Source organism: Chaetodon trifascialis, chromosome 5, assembly GCF_039877785.1.
Source record: "Chaetodon trifascialis isolate fChaTrf1 chromosome 5, fChaTrf1.hap1, whole genome shotgun sequence".
NCBI lineage: Eukaryota > Metazoa > Chordata > Actinopteri > Chaetodontiformes > Chaetodontidae > Chaetodon > Chaetodon trifascialis.
In genome coordinates, this window is record NC_092060.1 from 16,019,254 (window position 1) to 16,044,942 (window position 25,689).

Below are 25,689 nucleotides of genomic sequence, written 5' to 3' on the forward strand. Positions count from 1 at the left end.
ATCAGTTTTCCTTCAGTATGTATCATGTAAATGTTGTCACAGGGGCTCAAGTACCAATGCAGGACCTTTATCATTGAAGCTGCTATTGTGATTTTGTGATGCAGATTGCTAAACAACTTTGTAATCAATTTCCACAAACCTCTAACACATATTGATTATAGGGCATTTGGGGCACCTGGGGCAGTTCCCCACTTTGCCAGGTGGGTAATCCCATTCTGCTTGTGGGATATTTGTTTTTAGAGTTATGTTTTGTTTTGTTTGTTTTTTGTTTTTTTTATTGAGGTGATAAACTGACACGAGACACCACCAGACTTCAAGGACTTCACAAGGAAGTCACAAGACTTCACAAGACGTCACCAGGAATAAAATGATAGTCTTTACAAATAAAAATAAAAGTTAAATTAATGACATTTTACAGTCAAACTACCTTCATCAAAATGGACTAAGGCACACAAAATATTTAAAAATTAGTTGGCTATCAAAAACTGGACCATAAACCCAAACAATCAATATTTTTTCACCACATAATAAAAAATGTAATTGTTTCAGAAATATTCTTAGAATTAATATTATAAGTATGATGATGATGATGATGATGATGATTATTATTATTATTATTATTGGATGTAACTCAGTGGATTGAACTGACCTTGCGAAGGAGGGGTGGGGGTCCTCCGGGCAGACAGCGGAGGAGGCAGGGAGGAGAGAGAGAGACGAGCATAGGGAGGGGGCGGGATATTTCTGAGCTCAGGGCCGAGGATTAAGCAGAGAGCAGTCCCAGTACGATGACAGCATCCAGCATATAGCCACCCCCCCCCCCCCACACACACACCACATCACCATCACCATCCGGCCCGGGAGGACGCAGCGGATATTTTTGAGGGAAAAAAATAATTTCCCCTCAATTTCTCCGCATCACTGATCTTTTTGGGGAATAACCCTCCCAGACTCCCGCTCCGTCTGTCTCTTCCACAGACCACGAGGTGAGTTTTCTCGGTATTTCCCGGTGTTATTGTCTGATGAAGGAGCGCCCGGCTGTACGCGGAGGCGCCTGCACCTTGCATCCATTCCTGCCATCCAGGCTGATATTTATCACATCGAAATGAATAATTTAAGCGATGGTCGTTTTCACACCGCCTGCGGGCTTTAGTCGTGTCCCTGTTTGAGGGAGGCGGTGTAGAGATTTAAATCCGATTAAAATTATAAAGGAAGCAACAAAAGACTGACCTTTTTTTTTTCTTTGTTAAGCCTCCTGGTTTGGATGGCATGGCTGCGACCACTGATCAAAGTTCGTGTTTGGTCAGTGTGATGATAAATATTGATTATTGGAAAGGGGTTTTAAAAGCATTAATGAGCGATAAACACGGCCCATGCGTGGTTAGGTTATTCTCGCAGCCTAAATTAAGGTGATTGGGTAACATAAATTGCTACTATACAGGATTACAGTCAAAATCCTGCTCGTTTTTGCACCGATGAATGGCATTCATCTTACATTTCGGCAAACACATGTCTTATGCAGCGATAGTGGAGATCCATGCTGCCGTATGCGCAGTGAAATCACCGTCACTGGCTCCAGATTGGAAATGAACGGACTAAATCCTGACGGATGGGGGGGGGGGGGGGGGGGGGGAATGCCAGGAGTCTGGGTAGTAAAACACGCACATTGTGAATGGGCGTAGGCGATGTGCAGCCACTCCGGGACAGTCGCCTCTCCTTTTTCTTCTCTTCCCTCATATCCTTTGGCCAGCAGCAGCCTCTTCCCTGCGCTCTTCCGTGCCGTGCGAGGCATGACAAGCGCAACACAACTAGACCGGAACAATGCGTTTTGCTGTTCTGGGGGCCTTCATTTAATGCATGACATGATTTAATATGATCGCTGATCGCGCTTCCATTTAGACGCGTGTAATCCCGCAGCTTTCACTGTGCATAGAGACATCACTTAAGTTAATAACTGAGTGTTTTTAATAGCATCATATGCGGCTGCTTGTCATCCACAGCTGAGCACACGCGCGCACAGCCACACATCTAATGAATGAATGAATGAATGAATGAATGCCATTTTGCTCCTACGATGTGCTGCCTGTGTGAAATAGCTGCGGATGCTCGGTGTTTTGCTTTCACTCTCGTGTGCACTCGGTGTATGTGCATGGCTGTATACTGCCACTGCTGCAGGCTTTGTGCTATGACTCAGGGATGTATGCTATAACATGTGATGGGAGTTGCCTGCTCCGAGGTCAGTCTGCCAGAGGAGAAACGCGACGGGCAGAACTTGCACATCAGGAAAGACTTGATGCCTGGCTGCATTAGCCTCGATCTGCCCTGCTCACCGCTCCTCTGTCCCACTTACTGCAACCAGCCAGCCAGCCATCCTCTCCCCCTCTCCTCCTCTTTAGTCTTAGCTCCATGTCTCCAGGGCAAACTGTGTTGCTGGGCTGCTGTATGCTGCTCTGGCCCAATGCCTCGACCTGCTGATCATTAGATTAATCAATAGCTGTTCAGGAATGCGATTCATATTGTTGCAGCTACTGGAAGGTGTTGATCAATCAATATTGGTCTTTCTCAGTGAATGAATTCTATTAATTCATAGGTCAGGGGTTGCACTGAATGGATGGACAGTATGGATGGACAATGGAACAAAGGTGGGACTGTAAATGTATTTCTCCATCAAACTGCACGAGTGTTACTCCTGCACAGTAAAAAGCAGACGTGACCTCATTGATGTGACAGCTTCATGGCGATGGCACACTTGACTGGCAGTGGCGCCATAATGTAGGCCAACTCTATTTATGAACAAAGCCATAGTAAAACATTAAGAGTATGAAAATCATAAAGAAGAAAATCATCAGCTCTGAGTATAACCAGGTGTGTCCTCCTCTATTCTCTGTTGTGATATGAAATATTAAAGTCGTGCTGTGGCTATATGTAAGTATTATTCCAGCAGAGCCCCGAGGCCTGTTGTAGCTGCTGACTTACTGGCTGCTCTCATATTACTTTTACTTAAAGATAAGCCCTCTATTGTGCAGTTTTGAAGGATCACTGAGTTGAAGGAAATTGGCTCTGACAGTAACAGAAGACGTGAGGCAGACAGTCCTCCAGACTTGTAACGTCTATCATCGTCTAACATCCAAAGATCTTCCTCTCTCTCTGTCTGTCTCGCTGTCTGTCTCTCACCGGAACCATCAGAACCATCGACAGAGATCTGTAACACAATGCAGCTCACTATTAATCTTCAAAAGGCCCATTATTTAATAGTGCACTGGGGAACTCAGGCCTCGCCAGGTCGCTGATGAAAGGGGAAATGAAATAAGCGGCGCATGGTGAGCCCTGTCTTCATAATGCTAATGGAATGAGCTGACAGGCTGAATGAAAAACAGGAGATGTGATTATGTCTGGAAGACAGGTAACAGAGAAATAACCAGCAAAACACAACAAGCAACAGCAGCAGCGTTCAGCAGACTTAAACAAGCCACCAAGCTTCTGTGAGACAGCTGACTAGTTCTTTTTCTATTATTTCTGTGGTGGACATGAGAGATTCAGTTATTTTAGTGTTTAATTTTACTACATAGCATGGACAGATGCCACATACCACAGCACATAAAGCCCAAGCTCTATAAAAACCGTCCCTGAACGGCCTTTTATACTAATACCAACGACAGCACAAGAAAACAGGGCAATACACAGTCAGACAATAACAAGACGAAGAGTCTGCAGCCATGCTAGCAGCCCTGCAGGCACAGCTGAATGCTAACATCAGCATGCAAACAGGCTCATGATGACCTGTTCATCGTCGTAGTTTAGCATGTTAGCATGCTAACATTTGCCAATTAGCAGTAACTGTAATGTCTTTAGTTCTAAACCAGATTTGATTGTGATGTAGTTATGGAGCACTATGCTGAAAAGGAATTTCTGAAAGGATAATAGAAGAAACTAATTTTATGGCAATCCATCCAGTGGTTGAGATTTTTCAGCCTGAGCGGACCGACCAACCGATTGACTGACAGATCATCCATACAGTCACACTGCTAGTATGACTAAAAAAACACAAAACAACTTAAAGAAAAGCACCTGATCGATCAGACCACGTGGCAGATCTCTCTTTAAAGAGCAGTTTTAACTCGACTATTGCATTTTTTTAAAGTCATGATCCATTTTGAATTGTGTAGATCTTCATGCATTGATCCTCCTGTATAGATCAAAGGGGGCTTGTATGAAATAACACCTGACAGGCACCTATTTACACATGCTGGTTATTCAGGTGTGAACATGGCAGTGGTGACATCTGACTGGCTTCCTGCCCAAAAATCTCTAATAGATTTATTATTGTAGAAGCTGTTTGTGACCATGAAGTTGTACGATAACTCAAATGCAGTAAGATCCATAAAACCATTAGCAGCGTAAAATGGTACGACTGGATGATGAGTGTTCATGTATTTCGTGGCCTTCCTCACCATTTTTCCGTTTCTCTAATTTTAGGTGGAACTCACAATATAGATCTGAAGTCTGTCCAATAAAGTACATAAGTGTAATGTCCAAACAGGGTTAAATCCATGACTTGAAAGCACAAGCATACCATCTGTATTTCATTTGTCCAGAGCTTTTCGCAAGACGAAAATGAATCTTTGGACTGTGAAATGTCTGCTCTATTTGTTGTTCCTCACATTTACAACTTGGCAATTGTGAAATCTGAAGCGACCCAGCTGCCTCGCATAAACCTAAATCACTCTCACCTCAAGTCATCCAGATATTCATGCACAATATTTTCTGCCAAGTGTGCTGCTGTTGGACTGAATGTTTCCTGAGCTCTGTGTCCAACTTTGTTGGCAGCGACTGTGAGCCAAAATGAATTGTCGAGTTGCTGAACCAACCCCTGCTGCTGCTGCTGCGCCTCATGTGATGCAGCTGTGTCCACTGTGTCATATTTGGCTCTGTGTATGTGTGTGTGTGTGTGTATGTGTGTGTGTGTGTGGGGGGGGGACAGCTTGGGAACAAGACGTCAATAGCAGCCAACTGGTCTTTTCCAAACAAAAGCTGTTGTTCAGTCAATGAGCAAGGATTCTGCCCTGGTCTCCAATTGTGTAATGCTCCCCTCGCTTATCATATTAAGGTCTGTGAGTTGTGAGTGCTGAGTTCAGTCTTCATTTATTAGAGCAAGCAGCTGATTGACAAGATTTTACAGAGAAAATGACACTGTCAGTCAGATTGTCATATCCATTCGCTTGGATTATCTTATTTAGCCGAACAGCATCTGTATCTGGACATTTTTTCTTCCACTTTATGTCCTAATGCAACTTCCCTGGGCCCTGTCCAGGTTGATGTGACCTGCTGTGGCCCACACTGGCCCGGCAGTGCTAATTGGGCTGTTTTCTCTCCAGCTGGCTGCACAGAAGCTGCCAGTTCAGTCCCACCTCTTCACCCCTGAGGAGAGAGAGAGGAGTGCTTCCATGAACTGCATGTGGGCTCATACCAGGCGACAGGAGTGAATGAGCGACTGTTTTGTCTGAGACAGAGAGACATTGTGTGAGAAAACGAGCAGAGAGAGTGCGTGTGTGGGGTGGGGGGGCATTGTCTCAGAGAAATAAAACACAGACATCGAAGCGGAGGGCTTGAGACAGCCTTCATTACCTATTAGCACTTTGCACAAATATTCTCAGATTGGCGGAGGGGTGAGGAGGCAAAGGGAGAAAGAGGGGAGAACGAGTGAAAGGCCAGACATGCTGCAAGGCCTGCTGATGAGCTGTGTGTGTGTGTGTGTGTATGTGTGTGTGTGTGTGTGTGTGTGTGTGTGTGTGTGTGTGTGTGTGTGTGTGTGTGTGTGTGTGTGTGTGAGGGCAGCTTGGGGACTTAAAGGACAGTCAGGATTCACGATTACTATTGATTCAGAACCAGATTAGGAGGAGACTCATCACCAGCTCGCAGACACGCAGGCTTTGCTGGCTCGGATCAAATGAAAATGCTGTCACATCATTAGACAGAGTGAGCAAGCTCTTCATTAAGGACACTGCACTGTAGCGGAAAAGAGGAGGAATCAAAACAGCATGACAAATGGAATGAACGCTACAGGTCTGCTGTTTTATTTATTTATTTAACGACTGACAATACATCAATGTCTGCTGCCTGGCTTTGTTTGCTCTCATTCGGTGGAAAAATGCTGCATTGATCAGCTTTTTCTGCACTCAGACTCCTGTACGTCTCACTGTAGATACTTTTGTTCTTCCTTTTCTTCTCCTGCAGCTTTACGCTCGCGTTTCTTTGCCTCTGCCCTCTTCACCCTCTTTAAAATTCTCCCCCTTTCCTTCCCCCACCAATATCCTGTCCTTTCTCTCTTTTCTTTGCCTTGACCAATTCTCTTCTCTGCATCCCTTCCCCTTTTCTCAGCCCCTCAGAGCCCCTCCCCTCTCCCACCCTTCCATTATGTCTTTCTTGTGACTCTCTCCTCTTCTGTGCTCCGCTCCTCTTGCTGCCTGTGTTGGCAAGGTGGCAGAAGGAGGCGGTCAGAGTCCTAGCTAGCTGCATTAGCTCCATACATTATTCATGTGCCCTGCAGTCTGTGTGGGTCTAGGTCTTCTGCTGGCTTTTCACTGGGACACATGGGCCTCGTGAAAGAGCTCTGTGTGCAGGACACAGGGCCTGATGGAAGAGCTGCACAGATGGGACTACCAATTCCTTGATTTCTGCTCCCTCTTGTAGATGAAAGCCCCGGGGAGTGCGAGTTTACTTCACAAATCAACATTCAAGTGCAGAATGAGGCGGTTTCCTTGGATGAGATCAAGAATGTTTATCCAGCGTCTCTCCTAATTCAACAGCCAGGCCTTTCACAACAAAGCGTTCCCCGAGTGTGTTTTTCTCCACAAACCAGAGGCTAAGGTTTCAGCCCTATCTGCCCCGATGTTGATATGAAAGACTTGTCCTCTTTTATTATTGGCCAAGATCTCTGTCTGCCTGGCAGCGTCTCCCGCTCCACCACATCAGGATTCACAGGCTGTCCTCTTTGCTTTTAGAGCACGCCCAGTAAGAACTGTTAACTGAACTGGGTGGTATGAAATTTTAATTTAGACAACCAGACGGAGATGGAGTGCCTCGTCTCCGGATCGCCATGTGCTATTGAGGCTGCAAGAGAAAAAGCAAGAGAGAGAGAGAGAAAGAGAGAGAGAGAGAGAGAGAGAGAGAGAGAGAGAGCGCCTTGGGGACCAGAGGAGGGGCCTCTTGGAGAACCACAACCACAAAACTGGTTTGGACTCACATCTGCTTTGCTCGACGCGCTTGCATATTCACTCTGAAAACATCAACAACTGGAATATACTTCTGTTCCATATAAATAGGTCAGAAATCCAGAGCAGATACGGCTGATACAACTCAATCAGACTTACTAACTGGTCGCTTCACGCGTCGCTCTAATTATAAGGCCATCGTGTGGTTATGCATCTCGTTTATGGGATTTGACAGGTCTCCCTGATAGCGTTGCTCTGCTCTGCACAGGTGGCCGCACCAGATTGGGATTGGCCCTGATGATCACAAGGACCCCCCCTCCACCTCTTTTCAGCCAATCCTGGAGGGCCTGCAGAGCTGATGTCTCAGAGGACGAGAGGGTATTTGTGTTCTGGAGTCCTGAAGAGACAAGCCACATCACGGTGAGTCACACTCTCACAGTCTTTAGTTCAAATGTGGGACATAGTGCTGTTTTCTTAAAATATGCAGGCAAGATCGGAGCTCCTGAACATCTCGGTATGCTGAGAACTGAATCTTATTCTGCGTTTTCCAGAAGCTTTCTGTGTTTCATTTTCTAAATAGAATATTTAATTGTTAAAAAAACGCAAGCATTTCAAGGGTCGAACCATGGACACTTATGCACACTCAGCATGTTTGCCCTTACTTCTGCCTAACTATCTGCTTTGCAAAGCTTCAAAAACTGAACTGTTATTGAAGAGTGAGGAGAGTAATCCTCTTGATCAAGTGCTCAGGATGTGTGCATATATAGAAAAAGTGCGTGGCTGCTGCCCACAGAGACTGTCATCTGAGACCACTACCTGACTCGGCAAGGACAGTGAGGGTGAGACAGAGGGGGAGAGGAGAAACTAAAAGACAGAAGAGAGAAAGAAGGAGAATGACAGCAAAACACACCACCTGACTCAGCAATGATTGCAGCGCCACAGCACACACATGCACACCGAAACACCTACAAGCAGGCTGCACATTCAACGCAATGCAACAAAGTGTCTCGTATAAGTCCAAATGCGTTTCATGACCTATATGACGCTGACTGAAGTGACAGTTTCTCTCAATGATCGAACGCTTCCTCATGTGCAGATGTCAGCTACCTAGCCTCGCTCATCCACATCAATCTTCCTCAATCCGGATCAGCGGGAGGTGCTGAAGTGACACCCTGACCAGTGTGGACCTGTGCAGGCTAAGGGCCCCTAATCCTCTTAAAGGACAGACCTACGCTGCATGCCTTACTACGACTGAGGGAGGCTAGTCATCACTGGCAACAACCAGCGACCACAGAAATCCTGCCTTTTAGCTGCTGAAAACAAATTCATTTTGTGTGCTATCTCATGATTATGACTTTACTAACAGCAGCACTGTTGAACAAACTCTATTGATTGCAGTGCAGTGTGCATTGTTTCCCCAAAACTCAGAAGTTAAAGTACAGTCAGGTAATTGTGCTGAAATGACTTCACCCTCCTCATTTATTGGACAAAGGCATGTTTTAAAATCCCTCATACAAGTGTGGCAGATGGCCAGAAAACTGTTGCGTTTCATCACAAAAGTCCTGGCTTGCAGAAGACTCTTTCAGAGAGCTGATCAAACCAAGCTCTCCGCAGCCAGCTGCTGAGGCCAAGGTATGGATCATTAGGTTTCAGGAGCACATTCGTCATCGTTAGCCACATTGATCAGGTCTGAGTTGCTATTCTTCCAGTCCCTGCCAAAGTTTCCTTCCCTTTTCTCTGCCTCATGGGGTCAAACAGGCCAATACAGCCATGACCAGCAGATTAAGTTTATCACAAGACAGCATCAAAACAGCATCTGCCATAAACAAAAACACAAAGGGAACTTGATTCAACGCAATGCTGCAAACAAATGATTGCCTTCTTCCAATAATTAAAGGCGCGCTGAAATCTGCAACACATTCCTGCCCCTCTAAAATCTTTGTAGCTGCTATTTCCAACACAAAAGACACACAAACAAATATAACACAGCAACCCTTCTGGAGTATATTTTCTGCAATAGATAATAAGCCCTGTCAAGGAATTATCAGAGCTCAATGCCAGCATATTGATTGGCTGACAGAAACAAACCACAGTTGAGAGAGTCATAAGTCTTGAGATTTGGGCAGGATTCAGCGCTGACCAGCTTTGCCTCTCTGGGGTCCGACTGAGCCTTTCTTCATTTTTCATTATGTCCTGAACGCTCCCCTGTTTAAAAGGCAGGCTAAGCAGAAAGTGCACCACTGCAGAGCTGTAGCGAATGTGCACATTGTAGCATATTTATGTTGAACTCTTTGTGAATCCTGTTTTTGTGCGGCCGTGAAGTTGTTGAGGATCGGGTCATTTAGGAAAATGTGTGTGACATGTGTTGTTGTTCATGCTGACTACACCCCACCCCTCTCTTTTTCTCTCTCCCTTTCTTGCTCCCTGGTCACATATCTGATTATTCATCGTATTCAAGGCAGGCTACACTCTCTGAATATAAAAACAGAGCAGACGAGAGCACAGCTCTGCCGCTGAATGCACAGTCCGACAAGACAGTGCTAAACTCTGAACAGCTTCTTTTCTCCCTCCAAACCCTTTCATCATTGTTCCCCATCTGTGTTTTGCTTGTTGGGATTATGTCTGTAACTCATATCCGGCTTTCTCTTCGTCTCTTTAGATAAATGGAGGAGAAGGAGCGATGTAGGAGCAGGTCTCCAGCTCGACGGGCCAGTCGGGTGCAGCAGGTGGTGGGAACAATAATACGTCGCACCCGAGAGTCGCTCAGCAGGTACGGAATGAACGAGGGTCAGAGGTCAGGGCAAAGATCCTCTTCATAGTTCAGGAAATGTTTGTTAAAGTTAAAAGCTGCCATGGAAAACACTCTCGTAAGGTTGCTCCATTTTCTGCGTCCCACTTCATTATTCAGACAGTGAATTGTTGAATATTCACACATGAACGTGGGTCACTGCAGCTGTTCAAGGTGGGCCATCACGAGTGTGTTCTGAGTGGGGAAAATGAAGCAGATGTTGGTGGGAAAACACCTGAGTATGCAGAAAATGTTGGCACCAAACAGCCAACTGTAGCAGAAAATGCCGACCCCACACAAACCACTGCGTCAATAACAAATAAAACAACTTATGTAGTAAAAAAAAACAACAACTAAACAATAGAGTTTGGGACTCAGAGTGGAGAATAACAGCATCATCTAACGTCTGGGCCTTCTGCCAGATTCTGCAGTGGAGACAAAGTGTGGGATGTCTGGTATATATCATTTAAAATGAAAAATGTTTCTCAACAGATGGCTTGTTTTTATCACAGAACATGCCGGTGTTAAACAGAAATGACTCTAAAATGACATGTAAAAGTGAGAACGAGTGAAGTTGATTTCTTAACCTGTGTGAACACACAGACGAGATCCCCTCCCCACACCCACACATTCAGACGCATAACACATAGTTGTGTACATATTCAAAACATGACTGTCCCTCTCTCACGCACAAACACACCCCACAGTGAACCACAAATATGCTTTCAAGAGCCCTTCATTCCCTGGCTGAGCGGCTTCTTTTCAGCAGAGGAGGCACTGTTAGTCATTCTTGGGAAAATTTGTGACAGATCCCCAGATGATATATCCTAACAATGCTGGTGATCCCATGACAGCAGCAGCTCAGAGTTTTCACGTATTCTTTGAAACAACTTGACATTTAGGCTGCTTGATGGGTGGACACGGTGAATTCAAATGACTCTTTCTTCAGCAACACCATAAGCCCCATCAGTCCCATCAGGCAGTCTCAGCTGTACTTTGTGTTTATTGCTAAGTAGCAAATTCAAGTAGCAATGTCATGGTGAGCTTGTTAGTATATTAGCAGTGCTTCACCAAAGCATCACAGAGCCACTAACATGACTGTGGACTCTTATTCTTGCCTTTTTTTATGTTTTTGTGTCTTAGAGATCAGTCAATTCGTCAATTAGTCAGTGTTGATTTTAAAGCAAAAATGGCAACCATTTGCAGGTACCAGCCTCTTCAATTGGAGTATTTCCTGCTTTCTTTCTGTTTTGTATCTCTATAAACCTAAATTTATCTCTTGATGACCACACAGTCTCCAGTCAGGTAACCTGTTGCCCTATTTGACCTCCACAGAGAGCGGTTGCTCGGCGATGGGAGGTCACAGCGCTCCAACAGTCTGTCCAATCAGAACTTCCAGGCAAAGTTGACGCTGCAGATCACCAGGGACCCGGTCCTGGACAGCAGCACTGGACATGGCTTCGCCCTCACCACAAACGCACCCCTGCTGGTCAGGGACATTGCCACAGGTACACGGGTTGTGTGGTGGTGATGGTGTGTGTCTCTGTGTGTGTATGTGTCATGTTTGTCTGTGTGGATGAGTGCACTTTGTTTTCCTGCTTCCTCTCCAAATGGCCACCTGCTTTATGCAACGGTGCCTCGCCTGCAGCAAGACAGATTTACACTCTCTCTCTCTCTCTCTCTCTCTCTCTCTCTCTCTCTCTCTCTCTCTCTCTCTCTCTCTCTCTCTCGCGCTCTGACACACCACACACACACACACACACACACACACACACACACATTGACTCTCTCCTGGCATTCAAACTGCAAGGCACGGTGCCAGAGAAGCCACAGAAACAACAGAGCCACCTGCTCATCCTTTCTAAATTCAATCACTGCTCATTTAGGCAACTTTGATAGGAGAGAGAGATAGAGAGGGAGAGAGGGAGAGAGAGAGAGAGAGAGAGAGAGATGCTGATCCATTACTTTTATATCTGTTCTGTAAAATAAGCTGATAAATGCCCCGAGGGGGGTCTCACCCTGCCACCGGCTCTGTAATTGCTATCTGCTGCCAAAACGAGGGAACGAATGAGAAAGAGAGATTTAATAGACAGAGAAGATGCCAGCAGGAAGACCCAGCAGGGAAACAGACAACGACCAGAGTGCAAAGATGGCCAAAGAGAGCAAAATAATGAGTGTGAAAGTGTGCAGGGTGCAGGGTGCAGGGTGCAGGGTGCAGGGTGCAGGGTGCAGGGTGCAGGGAGGGGAGGGGGGTAGGTGACGCCTTTGGGTGTGGGAGGAGTCAGCGAGGTCCTGGTGGTGAGGAGGTGAATGTGAGAGGAAAGGGGTGGATGAGGAAGAAGGACAGAAAAGGAAAGAGAAGGGAGGGAGGGAACTTGAAAAACCGCAAAGATCAGGATATTGGCAGAGCTGATATGAAAGCTTGACGGGGTTGAGGGGGGTGGGGTTGGCTTGTTTGGCAAGAGAAAGAGAGAGAATATGTGCAAGTCTGGCCTATCTGTGCTGTGTGTGTATGCTGTGTGTTTATCTGCGTGTGAGCTTGCAAAGCAGTGTGGGATACTGTCAGTGGGTCAGAAATTAGGGACAAACGAGGCTTTGCCAGGCGGGGTGTGTGACATGGGCGTATGTGTTTACCCATGCACACACTTAGTATGTTTATGTATGCATGTGTTTGTGTGTGTGTTTTGACTGTGCGTCTGAGTGTGTTAGAGGTCGCTGAAACTGCTGTGCCTCAGTCGTGTTCTCTTGCCTGAAGATAAATGAGTATAAATAACTAGAGAAAGCAGAGCAGAGCCGAGCTGGATGAGACCCAGAATAACTGTAACCCCTCACATCCTGGAGAGCTCAGCTGAACGCTGTTGAATCAGCCATGTTGAATAACCATATGTGTCATTGTGTGTGTGTGTGTGTGTGTGTGTGTGTGTGTGTGTGTGTGTGTGTGTGTGTGTGTGCGCGCCTGTCTGTGAGTGTATCTCCCTTTATCTGAACTGAAAGTGCAAGCCCACGTGTGCAGCTGGGTTTTTGTTTTATGCAAGCGCTCACTGTTTTCATTGTGTGTGTGTGTGTGTGTGTGTGTGTGTGTGTGTGTGTGTGTGTGTGTGTGTGTGTGTGTGTGTGTGTGTGTGTTCCTGCGTGCAGGGAGTCCTGCAGATGGGATACTGTTCCCAGGGGACCAGGTGCTGCAGATCAATGATACAGTACTGGAAGATTTGAGCAATGAGCAGGTGGAAAACATCTTAAGGTGAGAAGAACTGTAGAGATCATCTATCTATCTATCTATCTATCTATCTATCTATCTATCTATCTATCTATCTATCTATCTATCTATCTATCTATCTATCTGCATTGATCTTATGGCATCCTTATGGGCTTTCATAAGGAAGAACCAAACAAGTTAACATATAGTATGGAAGAAATAAATACCTAAAAACTTTGCTATTCCTACATAAAACTGGTGATATGACAGCCCTGTAACATAAATGAATATTTGCAACCAGTTTATCTTAATGAATAATGTTATTTGTGTTATTAGTTTGTTAAAATAAATTCTTATAACTAATATCTGTGGCACCATTTTCAGCTGGAGTGATGATTCATGTATGAGGATGTTTGTGTGTGTGTGTGTGTGTGTGTGTGTGTGTGTGTGTGTGTGTGTGCGTGCGTGTGTTTGTGTGTGCGTGTGTGTGTGTGTGTGCGTGTGTGTGTGTGCGTGTGTGTGTGTGTGTGTGTGTGTGTGTGTGTGTGAGTGTGTGTGTGTGTAAGACTTAAGAGTTAAGAGCAAAGGTCAGAGGAGATAGTGCTTACTTGACAGCAAGACAGAACGATAATGATCTCTTGTGTGTGTGTGTGTGTGTGTGTGTGTGTGTGTGTGTGTGTGTGTGTATGTATTCTCTCTCCACCCAGGGACTTGGAGGATTGTATCACTGTGACTATTCTGAGGCACATGACAGTGAGTACAAAGAAGACATTGATGACCCCCGCCAACACACACACACACACACACACACACACACACACACACACACACACACACACACACACACACACACACAAACACACACATTCACTAGTCATTACATATAAGCTCTGTGTGCATGTTCTGACCAGACTTCATGCCCTCACAGTGCCTTCAGATTGTGATGTGCAAATTTTCACACATGTGTGTCGACTGTTTGATTACGGCTTGAGCTCCACAAGTGTGAGCCTCTTGGTCCACAGTCCAGCCCTCACGTAATGGACCTCGTGTGTGTCTCTGCGTTGCAGAATCCCAAGTCCTCTATCATGTCGGCAGAGAAGAGAGCTCGTCTGAGGAGTAATCCAGTTAAAGTGCGCTTTGCAGAGGAGGTGGTGGTCAACGGGCACACTCAGGTGGGAATGAAGGCTGTTGTGAGTCACTGGTGAATGACTCATTTCTGGTTCATTGCTCACATTTCTGATGAGCCTTTATTTAGTCATATTTTCTCAGCTGTCATGCGTCCTTCTCCTATTTTAATCTGTCCTGCTTTCTTATTGATTCCAGTCTAACCACAATGATATCTCTCACTTCCCTCCATCAGGGAAACTCTCTTCTCTTCCTGCCCAATGTCCTGAAAGTCTATCTAGAGAATGGACAGACCAAGGCCTTCAAGTTTGACAACAGTACCACAGTCAAAGTATGTATTAAACACACAGGAAATTTCACAAACAATAATAACTTTGGAGTGGTATGTTTAGACAGGGTGCATATTGATAAAGGAAGGCCAAAATGTAAACCTTTAAAGGACCTTGACTGCTGCACTAGTGGGTCACTTTTGATGAATCTTGAATGCTGGATGGGTAATTGGATGATGCATCTTTTTACTGGCTGGCCCAAGAGGTAGCAGCATCATTCATGGGCGGCTGACATGTTTGTCAATACCAGTGTGCTCTATGAAATCCAATGAGGAGACATCTATTTGACAAAACCTATGCCAAGCTGACGGCACCTATCTTAATAGCAATTAACAACCATTTGATTACATTATAAGAGTAGAGATATAAATCATTTTACTTCCCTTTTATTTAATGTAAATTCCTAAATTTTACTATATCTGATACGCTGCCTACATTATTTTCCTCAGAAGATCCATCGCCGGCCCCCTCAGTTTCTCATAAGTATTATGTGACCAAGAAATGGATCTACTGTAGAAAGAGAGAATTCAGCATAGAATGAGAGGCTTCCTTGAAAGAAGTGGGTGTTTTTTGCAATTAAGCACACCACAAGTTATGGTGTGATCGCCTCAAGGGTGTCATAGTGTGGGTAGGCTGTTCTTAGCTGTTCTTAACAGTGGAATAATACAAAAAAAAATAAATTATATAATATACTTTCTGGAGCAGGAAGCTATGAAACATTTGGAAGTCAGGAGAGAACAGTGAGAATCATTTGATAAGAGGGCAGATATCATCTCTCAGTCCAGCTGTCTGAGAGATGTACTGTATACAATCATCAGAACGAGAGATGAGGTAGATCACTGGGTCAGTGTTAGCAGGTTTTCTATTTGTATTTCAGTTTGTATTCGCAGGCTACGGGAAACTGAGAGGGGAATCAGATTTGACCATCTGCCATCAGCAGACGGGGATGAAGCATGTTTGTCTAAGGGGGTCTCAACTGTTGGTTTTTCACCATTCCAGGACATTGTTCTGACTCTGAAGGATAAACTGTCCATCCGGGCCATCGAGTACTTTGCCCTGGTGTTAGAGCAACAGTACAGCATCACCAAGCTACTGCTGCTGCACGAAGATGAGCTCATACAGAAGGTGAAGGAAACAATGGATGCACAAATCCACACACAAACATCCCGAGGTTGTGGATGGCTGTTTGCATAGTTTACTGTAACTTTCAAGCATAACTGTTACAGTAGGCCTACTGACAAGAGGGTAAAACCCAGTTGAGACTAGATGCAGTGCTGTTGGCTTTATTTTTAGAGCTTGCGTATATCTTTATACCTCCATTTTTTGTCTTCACCAGGTGGTGCAGAAAAAGGACTCCCATGACTACAGATGTCTGTTCAGGGTGTGTTTCACCCCCAGAGATCCCACCGACTTGCTGCAGGATGACCCCTCCGCCTTTGAGTACCTCTTTTTACAGGTCAGAGAAGGAAATTTTTCATCTGTTATCTGTTTCTGTGTCTCCTTTTGTGAGAGATTTTGTGTTCCATCTCAATTAGAAGATGTCCCCTTCTTTTAACTTACATTTGCAAAACAAGTTTAAATATTCATGCAGTAGTTCCCAACCAGTCCAATGTTTTCAATATACGTGGAATGATCTGGAAACTTGCTCTAGTGTGCTCTAAACCTGCTCTACAAACATCACAAAAATAGAAACGTTGGGAGTGCCACTTATGTCATGTTGATTTATTGTTCTGTGAGGACTCTTTGCCTCCTTCTGTGTTTGTTTTTGTTGTGTAAATGGCAGTTTTGGTTTCCCAGTGTTGGTTTACTTAAAAAGATGCTCACGAGCTGCGTGTTTTGCAATCTCTGACATAATGTATAATGATGTATTATACAAGTAAAGATAAAAATATGATGCTTTTCTCTTGTACATGGCTGTGCTTACTGTAAGGCACATGTGTATTTGTAAAGTCTGTATGGTTTATGCTGTGATTGTGTGTTTCCAGAGTGTTGGGGATGTGCTGCAGGAGCGTTTTGCAGTAGAAATGAAGTGTAACACAGCACTCCGCCTGGCTGCCCTGCACATGCACGAGAGACTAGATAGTTGTGGACAGACCAGGACCTCTATTAAGAGTATTACGTGAGTCATATGTGTTTGTGTGTGCATGTCATTTAAGGGTCACACAGCTTGCTCTACTGCTACAATCATTGTTATGTGTGTGGGTGCACGCTCAGTGCCTAATCTATTAATGTGAAAATGTTTTTGCGTGTGTGCTTCTCTTCTGTCTTTCTGTGTCTCTTTTTTTCACAATTAGAGGCTACAAATGCACAAAAACAAGATCCTCAGATCCATTTCCCAAAAGACCATCTCACTGACTCACCAGACCTAGATTAATATGGTCTTATTGTACGTCATTGCAGTCATAAATATGCTGTGTTTTGCAGAGGCAGGCTTTTTTTCCACCTCAAATTAAACTGATGATGCAGTCATGGTTACAGTTACACTGAAGTGGCACCCAGTTAGAATATGGATGTTAGTAACATCTAGTGGTAGATGTGGGGAAAAAAACAACAGCAGTTATGTCTTTTGTTTTTAATTTTTAGTTTGCTTACACTGCATTTGGTTATAATGCACAAATTTCTATGTTAGTTTGCTTACACTGCATTTACACTGCATATGTTACTTACTGCTAGGTTGGTTATTCAGAGATGAGGTCAGAGACTGAATAATTCCAACAATATGTACGCAAATCACTACGTTACTAAATTGTACATTTGAATGTGACAGTGTCCATATCGCCAACAAGTACACACTGAGTTGGTGAGCTAGATACGTAGAAATGCTAATGTTAGCCTCACGGTTGCCTTTAAAGATTCATTTGTGTATTTCAGTTCTGTCGTATCTGACGAATGGCTAGAAAGACATGGTACAATTAGAGTACACTCTTTTTTTAGTGAAATTGAGACCGTACCTGTGAGCCAGCATTTGCTACAGTCCGTCAAAAACAAAAGCTAGCTAGTTTATGAGACTAGCATTAGCTACGTCATTCTGAGTTTCTTACCTGTCCGACAACTCCTCATTGGTTGTGACTTTTTCCAAGGCTTCCTACACCTTAGGAATGCTGCACCAATATTTACTGGGTTTTGGGGAATCTAAATCAATGTGGATGTAGTTCCACTTTCAACGTCAGCATGTATTGAGGTAACAGAGTTCTTCTGTTCTTTTCATTCTTCTGTGTGTGGTGATGACAGGAAGGAGTTTGGCCTTGACAGCTTCATCTCTCCCACGCTGCTGGGCAACATGAGGGAGAAGGACCTGAGGAAAGCCATCAGTTATCACCTGAAAAAGATTCAGTCCCTGCTCGAGCCACGCCAGAAGGTAAAGACAGCCTGATGAAAGAGTGGAAGGAAGCATTGAGAGGCATGAAGAGATAGATAGTGACAGTTTAGTAGCGGCTTTAGGGTACTTTTTAGCTGACACTTACAGTGAATACTAATCTCCATGAGTTATATGGAGTGACAGGAGATTGGGAGGCAGATAGATGGTGGGTGGAGGGTAATTAAAAAGGAAGGTCTTGGGCTTGAAGTGTTCCTGGGAATATGAGTGGAGCATATTTGGAGAGCATTGCTTTGGTCAGTGAGTCAACCAGGACATAGTTTTCTTTCATGCAGACTCCTTGTCTGCATGTCTCATCCTTCCTCTTCTCTCTTCTCCCATGTCCACTGTGGTGTTGTAGGTAATATCTGCTACTCAGGCTCGGTTGGCCTACCTCACTCAGCTGGGAGAGCTCATCTCATACGGGGGACGATCATACACAGCTACAATGATGGTAAGGCTTAGGAACCTGATGGTAGCCTGGTGTGTCCATTTGCTAAAGCATACACCACATGACAATTCAAACAATTCAAATTCAATCTTGAACCGTTGCTACGTGTAATTATTCAGCACACTTATCAATGACCTCTGATGTATAGTTTCTCACTCTTGCCTACACTCAGCTTCAGGACAGGGAGGTGCTGGTCAGTCTGCTGGTGGGGGCCAAGTACGGGATGAGTCAGGTTATCAACCACAAGCTCAACGTGATTTCTACACTGGTGGAGTTCAGCAGCATCAGCCGAGTGGAGTTGCTATCAGAGTCAGACAAAGTCAGCCTACTGCGCATTTCACTTCACGACATGAAGGTATGGAAGACATAGGATTTATATACATGGTCATCGAGGTACTGGGCTCTATTATTCATAAACGTGGAGGCACTTATACACTGACACAGAAAAGTGGATATTCACTCACCACAACACATTTGAACCAAAGCTCATGCTAGAGTAAATATAGGTCAGGCATTTCTCCTCCAATACACAAACAGTATACAGCCTAAGGGGATGTGTGGGAGCTATATAAAGCTAATTCACTGGACTCAAAGGTGACACTCTCTCCCTCTTTCTCCTGCTCCATTGCCTTTTTTCCCTTACCCTTCGGCTTTGATCACTACCACTTTACCTTATCTTCTGCTATGCCCTCCCCCTCTCAGCCATTTGCCTTATTGATGGACTCTCTGGCAGCCAAAGACTTAGGGTGTCTGCTGGGAGGCTACTACAAACTCCTGGTGGATCCCAATGTCAGTGTCTTCCGTCTGGGGCGCCCAAAAGTGAGGGTGCACCGGATTCCTGCTGAAGAAGGTGTGTGTGGGAGGTTCGCCGTAATAGAGGGCGTGTGCTATGAATCCCTATCAAGTGAGCAAAAATTGTTTCACTTAAAATAATCACTTTCTGGCTTTGGCCTTTTGATAGACATTATTTCACATCCCATGTTGATGTATCACCAACCAGTACGGGTACGGATAGAAAGCCAGTCATGTTATACCAACATAATTAAAGTTTTATTCTGTTTTAAAAATGGACTAACAATCTGTTTTGCGATGCTTGTCTGGTGTTTGTGTATTTTCCTGGTGTTATTAGGTTATGTGTCTCGCTGCTGTAGTGACTCAGATGACTCAACAGATGAGGATGACCCAATGGATTCTCAGAATTACAAACGTCCAGACCCAGCAAGTCAGGACTGGGAGGAAAGGAGGAGAGAAGAGGAAGAAAAGAGGAGAGAGGAAGAAAGAAGAGAGAGAGAGGAGCACAAAGGCAAACAGGAAGTAAAGATAATAGTGACAACAGAAGGTAAGGAAAATGAGAGTGAAGAGGAAGGAGGAGCAACAGGAAGTGGTCTTCGTAAATTTAGTATTATGGATGAAGAAATGAACCGGGAGACCACCTGGTACCACACTGACCCACGGGTCACCAGCAGCTTCTCCAGCTTGTCTAGTGGCTCTTTGAGTGCTGCCCTGGAGGACAGCAGCGCTGCAGCAAAAGCCCCGTCTCGTCTGGATGCACGCCGTGGGCCACGCACAAGCGAGGATCTACCAAGCTTGGATGTTCACCACCCCTACCTCCTGGACCCAAAACGCCACCAAGGGCCCCTGCGACCCACCAACCTCAATTACCGTAGCAATGACAATGCTTGCCTTTGCTTTGCTGAACTCTCTAAGGCTGATTTCCTGCCTAGCCCACCTGAGGCTACTAGTGATGATGATGATGAGGAGGAGGAAGAGGAAGAGCAAGGAATGGAGGAACTCAGACGCATTTCTAAGATCCCTAGTTCCAGAGATTTGAGAATGATTGATAGCATGCCCTTTGAAAGATCACCAATTAAAAGAAAGAAAAAGATCCCTCCCAAAGTCCCATTAAGGACAAGCTCAATTCCTGGGCTCAAAGTAGGACAGGCTGAGCAGCGCCTCTCCAAGGATGAAGAGGGTCTATTCCTGACACCTTCACCCAACCCCAAGCCAGCTCTGCTTGTCAAAGAGATTGCCTCAGAGTCTGAGGATGAGTTTTTTGATGCACAGGAGAGATTTACTCCCCCAGTTCCTGATCTATCAGGTTTGTTTACAGCATGTTTGCATGACTTTGCAGATGAATAAGACAATTTGTCTTTGTCATGTTTTTGTGATAGCACTTTGTCTATGTTTGGTTGATGGCAACAAGTGACATTATTGAGACATTAATGTAATTAGAGGAGGTGGGGGAAGATATGTGTCAATCTAATGCCTTTCTTTTGATTTGTCTGTCTCTTACAGACGCTGAGCTGGCTGATCGGCGGAATGCTAATCGGTTGAGTGGAACCTGGAATGGTCTTCCAGGTCTCCCAGGGAAAGAGCCATCCTCCCCTCTTGCCAATAAAGCCCAATTCTCTAAAATCAAGAAAGAAGTGGAGAAAAGCCCCACAACTAAACTTACCAACCAACAGCCCAGTCCACCAAAGCCATCTCAGAAACCTGAAGTTAAGGTCAAACCACCATTGGCACCTAAGCCCCAGCTGCCTCCCAAACCTAAGATCATTCCTCCCAAATCCCCCCAACACACGAGATCATATGCCCACTGCAATGGAGATGCCTCTGGACGTCTGTCCTCTGAACTCCTTGAAATGGAGCCAGACACCATGGAATTCAAGTCTGTCACATCTGGGGCAGGTGGACTCCCTCTGTCATCACCCCTGATCACAGCAGTGCGCTACAGGAAGCAACCACTACCCATTACAACACCACAAACTGATGAAAAGACAAAGAGGCAAGAACACAGCCCAAAACATATTAAAGACGTGACGCACGAGAATGGAACGCATGTTGTTTCCAATGACAAAGCATGCATTCCTATTGAAAAAGAAACTCCTGAAGTTGAGGGGGAAAGCAATGGGACTGCCCTATCCACAAAAAAAACACCAAACCTACCCCCTATCCCTCGCTCAAATTCAGGTACAAAGCTAGCCATTCCCCCTCCAGTGCCCCCCAAACCCACTTCTCCCACAAATTTACATCCCTTATCACTACCTGCTAGCTCTCCTGTTTCTCCAACTGATCCAAGCAAAGGGAGCTTTAAGGACAGCGTCAGTCCACCAAATGGAATCCACCCTTGGAGCAGCCGCAATGGCAGTGTCCAGTCAGGACCCAGAAGGGTATCTTTAAGTCATGAAAGCCTGTCACCCAAAAATACAGATGCACCTCTCACCCTAACCACGTCCCTCACCTCAACCAACTCTAAAGGTGTTGGGTGCCTAGAAAGCAGAGAACCTGGAAGATCTGGATCAGGATCAGACCTGAGGACAAGCTCCTCCAGCCTAGGAGGCCGACTACCAGCTTCTGCCCTGAGGGGGAAGATTCAGGCTCTGCCTTGGTACATGACCCGTTCCCAGGAGATTTTGGGAACTCTAGATTATCCCTCAAGTAGCTCCATCAATGGAGATACATCTGGATTTGGCTCTGGTTTGTCTGTTGCCAGTGGTTTGTCAGACTTAAACAAGACCCCTGTCAAGGAAAAAGAGACTGTGACCTTAAAACCGGGAGGGAAAGGGAACATTTTAGAGGATGGAGCTGAGGTTGTCATAGCCACCATCAAAGAGGCCCAAGAAGTGAACTCACACATGAAAAAGGCCGATGAGACAAATGGATCCCACCCTAATCTGAGTTTTAAAGAGAATAATGCACACCGTGGAAGTGTTTCATCAGAGCAGCCTCAGTCACGGCCCCATTCAGCAGTGGGGTTGGGAGGTGTGTCCAGCATGCAAATTGGAGGTGAGTCACCAACCTCCTCACTCGCAGACAGTACTCCTCCACAGCAGCACCGCGAGGCTTGTGGCTGCCGCACTGTTTACGCCAACTGTTTCAGTGGAGACACTGAGGATGGTGTAAGCTTTGACGAGGAGCTTACCATTTATGAGTTCTCCCGTCGCACACGCCCCAAACCTGCCCGACCCGCACCTGTCTCTTCTCCTACAACACCCTCTTCAAACCCCAACATTCTGTCGCTGCTTAAGGACAACCCACGCCCCCTCTCTACTTTCTCCACAGCCTCCTCTGAACTCAGTCCCTTAGTTTCACGTCCGGTTTCGCCGACAACCTCCCTTGGTTGTCCACTTCGTTCACTTACCAACAAGAATTATGGTGGGCTCAAAGGAGGTTTTGCCTCCCTACGTCACGATATAGACCAACTTCTGCTGGTCTTAGAGAGGGGGGCACTTGAACAAAATCAACAAACATCATGTCAAGACTCAAAGCTGGGTGTCACAGGCATAAAAGTAGAGCCAGACCTAAATCACAATGGAACTGAAGACAGCACTATGCCAGCACCCAGCCCAGATTGTACTGGGACAAGCACTGCCGCCATGACAGAGGCTGAAAGGAGTCTTCTTCAGACAGAGGCTCGACGATTGGCATCTGGGTGTCAGCGGGCCACACGTGTAGGCTGGGCTCCTGACGAAGCCCTACGCTCTTTATCTAACAGCTTCAGTGCCCTGGTTCAGTTGTCAGCAGCCTGTCTGCGAACAAACACCTGCCCTGGTTGTGACATCTGCCATAATGTGAGTCTGGTTGGCAGGGATGAGGATGATGATAACCAGGAACCCATGGACAAACTAAAGGAGATAGTAGGTCTGTACCGGGAGTTTGTTGGGGCTGTTGAGACAGCTGGAACTGGTGCTGGGGTTGGGGGTAAGAGTCTAGGCCTCAATGGGTCTGGGCAGGGCCAGGGGGAGAGTGACGGGGTAAGGCTTCTTGCCAAGCGCTGCACTGTGCTCATCTCCTCTGTATTCGCACTCACTCAGCTCTTCCGGACACGCACACTAGACACCTCGGACACACCTGGACACGTACCTCTCAACTTTTGACCTGCAAACTTTTATCCACTAATAACCCACTGACTCAAGAGGTGAGACAAGAGCAAACAGCACAGAGTGATCTGGTGTGTAACCCCTGTGTTCTTGTACAGTAAGTGCCATGCACACCACAGCACACAAACAACCCACATTACACATACCCACATGGAAATCACATACACCAAACAAAACCCTAAACAAGGAGAGGAAACTTCAATGCTTGGCCTCTTGTTGGACGCATATGGACTATGCATTTGTACATATGAATTTTATAGTTATCTTACAATTCTCTTATTTTATGATACAATGTGTATGTATGTAAGGATGGATTACCCATGTATGTATTTATGTATTTATTTTTACAATATTTGCACCATGGCCTGTGATGTGCAGGTCTCTGGTAGAGAAAAAAAAACATGGATGTCACTGGAATTTTTATTTTTCCTTCTCTTTGAGACAGTATTGTTATCTTTTGCTGCTTTGAAGATTTCTCCACTCCACAAGGTGTAATCTGTAAATTGTCATTTTTCAAGTTGAGTATAACAGTACATTTTACTGACAAAATACAGAAAATATACTTTACCACACTTGCAAAATACAGTTATTAACAGATTTGTTTTATATGTGCAGGGATCGCACCTTTTTAAGGATTTAGTTTTTCAAGATTACAGTCACATATAAATGGGATACAAAACTATACCATTACAAAGCAGGGAGAGCACTTTTGACTGTTACAGATTGCACCTTTTTATGAGACACATACCCTTGTGTAAAGTGTTTTTTCTACCCTTCCCCAGTCCTGACTGACTTTGAGTGAATGCTTCTTGGAAATACTCCCATTACCCAAATGTATGCAGTATTATAACATTACTCTAGTTTTCATCCAAAGGACATTACATAGACAGTATATTTTCTTGGAATGTGTGGATGAGGCCCAGGGAGCAAAACAGGGGACCTTATTTATGTAGTTTAAAAAAAAAAAAAGTTTTTGACTCGGCACAAGGGTGACTGTTAAACTATGTCCAGATGTAGCAAAGATCCAAAGTCTTAAAACACTGAGCCACAACTGTTCCCCACTACGGTTTCCTCTTTGGGCACACCACTTTATTAATATCATACTGACTGAAAGACGGACTGACTGCTGTACGCTGGGGTCAGAAGTGTAGATATACATTTATATCTTTGTGTCCTATTCTGTCTCTACCTTAGTTTATGGCTATGCAAACATAAACTCCCCACCCCTCCACATACTGTATTCTTGTTTTTTTGTGCTAACATTAAAAACAACAATAGCTGCATTATGTTTGTGTGAATATAATGGGTGCTTTCTTTGTCTGGAATGTTGGCCTTTGTCTTGTTTTGGGAAAACTTAACTGCATTATGGATTGCAACGTTCTGCAAGGTTGCATGGCATTAGCATTTTTGTCAATATAAAGACTCCTGTCTATACTGATGTCTGTGAATTGTCAGTAAAAGGATTACATTGCTCGATCAGTTTGCTGATGTACAGTGTTCACTAATAAGCTCGTCCATATCACATGATGCCAACTCATTTAATGAGCCATCCGATTCAGAGGATTTACTTGAGCCACCTGCGTTGACAAAAAGGTAGTTAAGCCAAATCAGTCAGCAGTTGCTTATACAAATATGATAAGGGGGGATTAGCTGAAACAAAGACTGCTTCAGTGTTCAGAGGTAGCCGATGAGGAGATAAGTAGTGCATTTAATCTTCCACATAGATGACTGAGGGAAATTTTGTCAAGGTGGCCATGCTTAAAACAAATAAGAGAGCAGATCTTGTGAGATTTCAGAGCTTCCAGTTGCCATGGAGGTAATATCCGGTAGCAGGGTCCATTACAGCACTAACATCTAACATCAAGACATAGTGTATGCCTCAGTAGCATCTCTAGTTGTTCACCAAGAAGGCCCGAACAGGGAAGAGTGCCTGTGTCACCTACTTGTTTCATTTTGTTATGGAAAAATTGTACCAATAGCATTTCGTTTTCACTGAGGACATTGTGTTTCTACATGAGCAGTCATGTTTCCATACCCACATACAATGAAGTCGATGTACCAAGAAATGTATTGTTTGGGAATAAATTACACATTGACCTAAACTATGTTCAACATCTGGGTGTTTGGGTTTTGTCTATAGACTGGTTACTATCCCATTTCATGTACCAACTTCCAGCTCACATAAGATAAATAACATTGTGTCATTGCACATTTGAACATTTAAAAAAAACCTCTGAGAGAAGGAAGCTTTGGAGATATACTGTACCTCAGCAGGCTAAATAGCTTCTCTATTTGTTCCATCACTGCACTACTAATACTGTTAATGAGGATTACTGTGGGATTTCTTTCTCAGCACT

At 44.8% G+C, this 25,689-nt stretch overlaps 1 protein-coding gene across 2 annotated transcripts; it reads left to right on the forward strand.

Moving 5' to 3' along the window:
* The first annotated feature begins 749 nt into the window (after positions 1 to 749).
* Positions 750 to 25,434, forward strand: frmpd1b (FERM and PDZ domain containing 1b). Of its 2 annotated transcripts, none has more exons than XM_070962493.1 (17): positions 750 to 983; positions 7,477 to 7,628; positions 9,868 to 9,978; positions 11,332 to 11,504; positions 13,135 to 13,237; positions 13,900 to 13,945; positions 14,260 to 14,364; positions 14,553 to 14,648; positions 15,646 to 15,771; positions 15,983 to 16,102; positions 16,632 to 16,765; positions 17,878 to 18,004; positions 18,363 to 18,455; positions 18,625 to 18,807; positions 19,155 to 19,356; positions 19,582 to 20,550; positions 20,748 to 25,434. In XM_070962493.1, the coding sequence occupies exons 3-17, from the start codon at positions 9,872 to 9,874 to the stop codon at positions 23,327 to 23,329; spliced, it is 5,166 nt and encodes a 1,721-aa protein (XP_070818594.1). In that variant the 5' UTR covers positions 750 to 983; positions 7,477 to 7,628; positions 9,868 to 9,871; the 3' UTR covers positions 23,330 to 25,434. The 2 variants fall into 2 exon arrangements, with proteins under 2 accessions (XP_070818594.1, XP_070818595.1); XM_070962494.1 differs by having other exon boundaries at positions 19,155 to 19,302.
* The last annotated feature ends 255 nt before the right edge of the window (positions 25,435 to 25,689 follow it).

Coding starts and splice junctions, on each gene's coding strand:
- frmpd1b (XM_070962493.1), top strand. CDS start 9,872: ATGGAGGAGAAGGAGCGATGTAGGAGCAGGTCTCCAGCTCGACGGGCC. Junction 18,005..18,362: donor TGCTCGAGCCACGCCAGAAG/GTAAAGACAGCC, acceptor GTGGTGTTGTAG/GTAATATCTGCTACTCAGGC. Junction 19,357..19,581: donor GTGCTATGAATCCCTATCAA/GTGAGCAAAAAT, acceptor TGGTGTTATTAG/GTTATGTGTCTCGCTGCTGT.